Source organism: Mesoplodon mirus (assembly GCF_964341445.2).
Source record: "Mesoplodon mirus genome assembly, chromosome: 14".
Taxonomy (NCBI): domain Eukaryota; kingdom Metazoa; phylum Chordata; class Mammalia; order Artiodactyla; family Ziphiidae; genus Mesoplodon; species Mesoplodon mirus.
This window is the reverse complement of record NC_138990.1, coordinates 73,898,185-73,906,592: the sequence shown is the minus strand read 5'-3', so window position 1 is coordinate 73,906,592 and position 8,408 is coordinate 73,898,185. Positions and strand designations below refer to the sequence as shown.

Here is an 8,408-nt window from a genome sequence, read left to right as displayed (position 1 = left end):
AGGGACATGAGAAATAGGGGTTTTTTTTGTTTTCATTTAAATTTTCTCTAAGCTCTAAAATGCAACATTTTGGATTTGAGAAACTCAAATAAAAGGCAAAATATATCAGAAGTGTCTTGCTAAGTGTTATGTTGGTTTCTAAATAAACTTAGGAAAGAGCTTGATTCCAAACAGGATGAACATTCCTCTGGCTCACCTTCTGCAAACATAACTTGCTTCTGCTGTGGCACACTCAAAGGGGGAAAATATCAGATGTGAAATTTATAAAAGGTGGCACACAGAAAAAAAGCAATGCTTCAAAAAAAGCAATGCCTCTAAAAAGCAATATATTATTATTAGAGAAACAAGGTGATTGAGTGATGTCACTCATAACTTTTCTCCAACAGCTAGAACACCTGCTCCAACATTGTTTTTGTTCAGATTTGCTTTCTTTCTTTGCTAGAACTACTTACTGTAATAATAACTACATGAAGTCATTTACCAAGGTGACTAAACTATCTTCTGTTAGGGTGTCAAACTGCCCCAAACTGGAAGACCAAATAAGAGTCTAGATGTTGGACTGAGAAACAGTCTTACTGTGAAAGACTGATGGCTATGCTCATCCTTACTGTACATGCTCCCGACGTGGGCCTCACTGCCTTTGAGAAATTCTCACCAAGGCCCAAGGACCAGTTTACAGATTGCTTTTCTAAGTTTTCAGTGAAAACAACCTGGAATGAATCAACATGTTTAAAGGACTGTTAGGCAGCTCTTCTCTCTCCCTAGATCTCAGTGATTGTTACAAAGATGAAGGGTCCAGTCATTCCTCCACCTCTGAATTGTCATTTGACCTATGACCTACCAAGTTACTGGGGCCCGATTTATTTCTATTGTGTGGGAAGAAATCCACCTTATTTATTATTGGGATCAAATATAGGCGAGAGACATAAATGTGGTTGAAAATTTACAAGCTTCTGGTGATCGATATTAGTAACAATTTTGGGAATTATTTGGTAAAAACTTATTATTAATCAGTATCTAAGAATAGGCTTGGGGGTTGTAAACACACTTTTTATACCAGATTCCTGATTTATCCACTTATCTAATTTATATGCCTTAGAAATATCTAGCCATCTCAGTGCCATACATCCTTGAAGCACTAACATCTGCAATTCTAGAAAAGGTTGTTTCACATGGTTTTCTATTATAACAACCGAACTTACATCTTAATGGGATTCAATAGGGTTTCTAGAGTAGAGGGAATAATAATTCATGTCTGAAATTGGGGAGCTATGTCCCCCCTAACATCTCAAATCCAGTAATCTGTCAACTCTTCCAAAGTACGACTTGATTCTTCCATTTCTTCCCTTCCCCATTCTCGCACCCCTGCTCCAAACCCACATCACCTTTCCCAAGAATACTTAAAGGGCCCCCAACTCACAAATGGTCTCTTCTTTTCCATCCTTCCTCACTCCAATCCATTTTCCACAGAGCAGCCAGAATAAATTTTTTCAAATGTTAATCAGATTATGTCATTCACTGCTTAAGTTTTGTTTTCAATTAAGCTTAGAATAAAATCCAAATTTCTTAACTTTGCTGATAAAGCCCTATAGACTTTGGTCCTTCTCATTCTCCAACCACATCTTGTTTCATTTTCCCCCTTTCAAATAGTTCAGTCACAGGCATGTTTTTGAGCTCCTTGAACATGCCAACTCTTTGCATAAGCCATTCCCTATACCTGGAATGCTCTCATCCCTGTCTGAGTTCTCAGTTCAGATGTCTCTTCCCCAGAAAGATCTTCCTTGATTGTCTAGTCTAAATTAGATTCTCCTTACTACTTTCTCATAGAACCCATTGTACTGACCACAGTTTAATTATGAGTCTGTGTATGCAATGTTTGATGTCCATCTCCCCTACTAGACTGGCAATTCATGAAAGCAATACATTTCATTTGTTTAATTTGTTCAGTATGGTATATCTGGTACTTGTATACAGTCTGGCACATAATAAATTCTTTTGAAAAGAGGGAGGAAAGAAGAGAGAGAGGAGAAAAGAGAGGGAAAAAAGAAGGGAGGGAGGGAGAATGGAAGGAAGGAAGGAAGGAAGGGAGGGAGGGAGGGGGAAGGGAGGAAGGGAAGAGGGAAGGGGGAAGGAAAAAAAGGTAGTCAAGCTGGCATATTTTCATTTTTACCCATTTTCTCACTGACAAGCAGTGTGACCTCAAGTAAGTCATATAACCACTCTGTGTCATCTTTCCTGTGTATAAAATGATTCAGCCTCATCAGAGATAGGAAGGTAAGAGGGGAGCATTTGGTAAGAGTGCAATCTGCCCTCAAAAATGCAGACAGATCCCTGCATTTGGGAGAAGGAGGAAAGTTGGAGTAGAAGGGAAGAAAACCTAGAAACAAGTTGGTCCTACTCTGGGGTTGGGTCTCTGGGGGTACTGGAAGGGCAGGGGGACGAAATCCTGAGATAACTTTATTTTCCCAGAGCAAAGAAGACCTGTCCAGGGAGATAGCAAATCTATCGAATTTCCTCACCGCCAGCATTGCACAAACACCATGATTCTCCAGTGAAAGAGAGGGGCCCAGAAGAGGCCCTGGGAGACCCTGAATGCCTGCTAGGTAAGAATGAGGTGTGCCTCAGCGGTGAACTGCATGGACTGGTGATTGTGGCAGGATTGACACATGCTCAGTGGACAGATGCCCAACCAAGGGCAGATGCCGTGCCCGCTCCAGCCACCTCCATCACCTTGGTACTACTGAAGGCCCCAGAAATGAGGGACACGTTCGGGGATTTGATGGGAGGAAGCTGAAATGACAGATTACATTTCTGCCTCCTGCAGATCGGGGGCTTGAAGTAAAAGGAGAATAATTTACGTAAAATAGTTACATATTCTTATGCACCTGAATTTGTGAGTTGAACTCCAAACCTGCCACATAATCATTTTGATTAATTTCCTTTTGTCTTCCACCTCATTGACCATGCACTCTTTGTTCCCCTCATTCTTCACTCTTGTCTGATTCTCTGTCTCCATCTATCTTCTCCTGGTCTCTTCCTTTTGCTCTGGGCTCTTTCTCCAGCATTCTCCTCCAGACATCTACTTGGTAACCTGCACTGCCTTCCAGCCCACGGTACCCAGAGCAAGAGAAACTGAACCCTGAAATGGTCACACAGTCTGGTCTCTGCCTTCATCATGGGCCTTCCAAGCTCTGCTGCCTCAGTCATGTTTTCCAGTGTTTTATAACCTCTTGTTCTCACCTGCTCCCCAGGTGGCTTTTCTACAGTCTATTTTTTTTTTTCCTTTTCTCTTAGGACTCCTCTGTGATTTTACTAATAACATTTCCACTGAGCAAAACAGCTTATAAAGAAAAAGGAAAGAAGGCCCTCTGTGCCTGTGAGATAATGGCCAAAATTCTTTGCCCAACTTTCAATACCTTCCCAGAATGGAAGATTCTATGCCATCCCTGCCCCCACTAGTCTCTCATAGAAGCCTTTCTTTCCATATGGACCTGGATCTTTAGCAAATTCATAGATCTCTTAGTCTTATCCAATTCGCTGCTTCTGCACAGTCCTTTCCCCTACCTAAAGTGGCCTCTCTCCTCCTCTTCACCTGTGCTAATTTTGTGTTAAGGAACAGCAGAAAACGTTCCTGAACACTTCCTGTCCACTCTAGCCCACATCATCACCCCCCCTCACTCCAAAGCTTATATCCTTATATCCTGTATCCTTCTCCTGGACCCTATTCATGTACTGTCATATGAAGTCACCTATCTCTTTACCATATACATTTTCCCTCCTGAGTGAGATTATCAGATCTTCAAAGTTGGGAACTTATCTTTTATATTGATACTATTATTAGTAACAATGAAAACAGTGTTACATATGTAGCAGGTTCTTCCTTCAAGATGCATCAGATGACATTTATTGAATGAATCCATGGTATCAACTGAATATATGCTTTTTAATTGAATAATGAGATATGGAAGAAACAAAGCAAGCATGTATTGGATAAGTGAACGCCTGAAATGAAGCCAGCAGAGTGCCCAGATGTTCTCACCCATGGGGACAGTTCCACAGTTCCAAGTCACAGTTGGATAATATTTACAAGGCTTAACACCATCCTTACTGACTTATCTCAAGTTTTCACTGATATCAGAAATAAATGTTTTTGTCATGGAGCCTAATTTAAAATTCTTGGCATATAGAAGCATTTTATTCATAAAGTGACTGCTTATAATTATTTGTTTTGTTTTAATATAATTTAACTCAAAGTTACCAGATAGGGAACATTAGATTTTTCTGATGGCCCAGTAAAGCCAAAAGCATTTCAGAAACAAATCCGAGCCAGAGGGCATTATTTTACAGATGAGGACACGGGGGTGCAGAGAGGCTAAATAATATGTCCCCCAAACACACAGCTAATTGGTGAAAAGATCTGGTCTAGAATACAGATCCCTTGAGTCCCCATACCGTATTCTCTTCTATATCCTGCTGCCTCTATCAGTGAAAGAATGAAAGGACATTCTGCAATATACACGACCCCCCAATTTTTTTTTTTGTAGAGCAGTACCTCACGGTTTAATTGATCTATGTATTTATTAGCTAATATTAATGCAGCAGAGGGGACAAAAAGCTCACAAACAGTCCACACATTTCACAAGACACATTGCAGGAAAAAAAGTGACTAAGAAGGACCAATAGTATCCTAGGGTCTTAGTGGATGCATTCCTGGGGGAGATGGACCTCTTATTCCTGGTGGAGGGGGTCTCATTCCTGGAAGGGCATGCCTATTGGTGTCCCTTGAGTAGGAGGAAGCCAACTGGTGGGCCCATGGGTGGTCTCAGAGCAGGTGGAGGAGCCATGATTCCTGGAGGTGGGGTTACTCGAGCAGCAGGTGTAGGTGCAGTCCCCCGTCCTGGTGGATACTGAGTTGGGGCTCCAGCAATGCTGGCAGTAGCAGGAACTGCAGCAGCTGTGACAGTGCCTCTTCCCTGTGGGGTCATTACCTGTTGGGATGGGCCCCCAACCCCTCAGACATGGCCTGCTAATCCAGCAGGAGCCTGAGGCATTGGAACACCAGTTGGAACACCTCTTCCAGCTGCCCTACCAACCCCAGGGCCTCCTGCAGCTCCAGCAAGTGGTACCCAAGCAATGCCAGTATCTCTGGGGGTCGGTCCCTCCACAGTCATGGAAACCAAGTTCTCCCCATGCAGCAACACCAGACCCAAAACCCACTTTTCTTCATGCTCTGGCTACTTAGCATTCTTTGGCTTGATCTTCCTGAACTCATCACAATCGCAGAGGATCAAGTTCATATGCTTGTCAAAAGCCTTAAAGGCACCAATAAAGATCTGGTCATCTTGCAAGATACATCTCATCCTATAATAAATGTGCTGCAGTATCTTGCTGCTCTTTCCCACAGTCATGATTGCTTTTCCACCAAATCCAATGTCCACAGGAAAGTTTCAGGATCCTTAAGACCTAAGGGAAGGCTACAGATCAAGGTATGACGCAGGTTCTCCTACAAACAATGCAAGCTGGGGCAGAAGCTTCGAATAGTAGATAGAGCCTGTTTTTTTTCTTTGTTTTTCTCTCTTGGAATCTGTTACCTGGGTGTTCCAATACTGCTTTAACCACCTCTTGGTGTCTCAGCTAAGAATGCCTGTCTCAGTTCCACCTGGAAATCTACCACAGGTACTTGCTGCTGCTGAGATCGCCTTGGGTACAGGTGACACTCCTGGTTGTTCAGTGAGGCTGTTCTTCTCCGTTTGACTTGGACTTCTACCTCTGGTACGTGCTGTTCTGTGGTCCATCTCAGGTGTAAATGGTCCCTGGCCCGCTCCATCACGCCTCTGGCCGCTCTTCAGAACACAATGCTAGGCATCTCCGGTGGCCGCCCCACTCTACGCTGCCTTTGCTAAGGTGGCACCAACTAATAGGCTGGCTCTCCCTGCCAATTTTTTTTTTTTTTTTTTTTTTTTTTTGCGGTACGTGGGCCTCTCACTGTTGTGGCCTCTCCCGTTGCGGAGCACAGGCTCAGGACGCGCAGGCTCAGCGGCCATGGCTCACGGGCCCAGCCGCTCCGCGGCATGTGGGATCTTCCCGGACCGGGGCACGAACCCGTATCCCCTGCATCGGCAGGTGGACTCTCAACCACTGCACCACCAGGGAAGCCCTCCCCGCCAATTTTTTAAATGCTATAAAAGACTATAGCATAACCTATATCATGCTGTGTGTAGGAGAAGCATAATTCCCAGCACCCTAAGCAAATCCCTGTGGCAGCTCCTCTCAACACAGGCAGGATTGAAATTGATGTAAACTTGTGATCCAGGACTAGGTGCACATGGGACAACAAAGCTGAGTTGAAGCCAGTGCCAAGACTTCAACCCTGAAGGTGCAGGAATGGCCAAGTTGAAATCAACCACTTCCACCCTCACATTTGCTTTGTCTTTGAAGATCCTCAAGTAGCCATCCCTCCTTAGTCAAGTCCCTCATCTGACTTTAAACTTGTCTCAGCTATGTTAAAAGGAGGCCCAATGGCCTAGTCCTCCAATGTCACATATGTACCTATTATCAGTGGCCTGCTGATGACAAGGACTTAATCCACTAACACAGGTAGGTGATACAGAAAAACAACAACAACAAAGCAAACTTGGCTAATTAACCAAAAGATTGGATTTCATAGCCGTTTGTTGTTAGCTAACCATGTGGATTTGATTCAGTCTACACATGTGTATCAAAAGGGGGCTGGAATAGAAAAATGCTTTTCATACAGTGTTCCCAGGAACACTGGGGTCTCCCAGAGGGACCGCTATGGTTTTATCAGCTGAATTATCAGGTTAGGCATCCACATCTCCCCAACCTGACTTCAATCAGAGCTGCTCTATTTTAATCTACATTAGTATCCTGCTTATGCTTAATCAAAAAACAATCCTGTTGGAATTCCCTGGCGGTCCAGTAGTTAGGACTCCACACTTTCACTGCCGAGGGCACAGCTTCAATCCCTGGTCGAGGGACTAGGATCCTGCAAGCTGAGCAGCGTGGCCAAATTAAAAAACAAAACAAAACAAAACAAAGCAACCCCCCCCAAACAGAATCCTGCTTTAAAAACAATAGTAATAAAAACAAAATTGCATTGCAAATCCACATGTTCTCCAATCTATGAGATATCTGGGGGCAGGCTAGGCCTCACGGAGCCTTTCCGATCATACCAGGTAGGTCTGAGCCTGCCTGGGGTCAGTCTGTATTGGTGAAAGTGCCCACCACAGAAACTGAAAGAAACCCTCTTCCCCTTGAGGGCCCTCTAGGCCATAAGTTACTGAAGATTCTAATTCATCCAAAGGTTACAGATGAAATAAATTCCTTTTCTCTATTGCTTAGAGATATCGTGAAAAAGCTCTGGGGTCTTAACAAGTGTAATTCAATTCAATTCAATTATATTCCATCCATTAACTTAGTACTGTTACGTGTTGAGGCAGAGATTTGACATTTTGTTGTTGTTGTTTATTTTTGTTACTGTTATTTTCCCAAACTTACCCCAGAAACTGTAGCTTCTACATCTCCCTATGTAAGAAAACCTAGGGACTGATGTCCTTTTTCTTTTACATATTTCCATTAAATTATTCCAATCTTTATTTAACACCAACTGAGCATCCATTACCAAACTAGGTGCAAGGAGAAAAAAGTTTAAAAGATACCATTCTTGTATTGAAGGATTTAGTGCGTATCTGAGAGAAGAAACTTCCACACACAACACCAGCAGGTAACAAAGGAAGAGTGTTTTATTAGCTACAAACACCTGCCACAGGTAAATGCTAAATTTGCTTGGTAGTTTGCAAAGGGTGAGATTGGGGCAAGCTGAAGTTTTCAGAGGTTTGTTACCATTTGTTGAAGGGCTAAAAGTCTTTGTACATAAGCGGAGAAACACCCCTTATGGGAAAGGGGAGAAGTTAGAAGACAAGCCCCAGGGGGCACTAAGAGGACCAGCTGCTTTGGAGGGAGAGCCAACTACGTCAGGGAGCCCGGTACCCAGCCTCTGCCTTGGTGGAGGTTGCTGGTCAAATAACTTATCTGCTCTGGATCACAACCCAGCATCTTCCAATGGAAATCAGCTCCTGGTCTCCTACATATCTCGAAGACGCATCTCCCTTTAAATGTGTTTAATGCTTGCCACATGTTTAGTCCTCACTACCTGAGAGAGAGGCTCACGTTATTATTACCATAACCATCGTTTACCACCTGCCTGCCTCACTTGAACCCGTTACTCATGCCATCCCTCTCCCAGGAGGAGCCTTTGTCATCTCCCAGCGTTCAGGTATCTGCTCTTTGGAAGATGAATTGACTAAAGGTTAAATTTTAAAGTGACCACTTCCAAATGCTTGGGGGAACATAAAAGGGATAATGGTATTAGGTTTGGATTCATCAGT

The 8,408-nt window shown here is 43.4% G+C and overlaps 1 protein-coding gene and 1 pseudogene across 2 annotated transcripts; both read right to left on the bottom strand.

The window, feature by feature from the left end:
• Positions 1–4,687: 4,687 nt before the first annotated feature.
• LOC309815625 (small nuclear ribonucleoprotein-associated protein B-like) lies at positions 4,688–5,408 on the bottom strand (annotated as a pseudogene). The gene has a single exon. The product of its transcript is annotated as a small nuclear ribonucleoprotein-associated protein B-like (transcript).
• LOC309815626 (SNRPN upstream reading frame protein-like) lies at positions 5,353–6,113 on the bottom strand. The gene is made up of 2 exons (XM_082642528.1): positions 5,592–6,113; positions 5,353–5,474 (listed from the first exon to the last, which is right to left on the bottom strand). Exon 1 carries the CDS (start codon positions 5,825–5,827, stop codon positions 5,612–5,614), a length of 216 nt encoding a protein of 71 aa, XP_082498654.1. The 5' UTR covers positions 5,828–6,113; the 3' UTR covers positions 5,353–5,474; positions 5,592–5,611.
• Between the last annotated feature and the right edge of the window lie 2,295 nt (positions 6,114–8,408).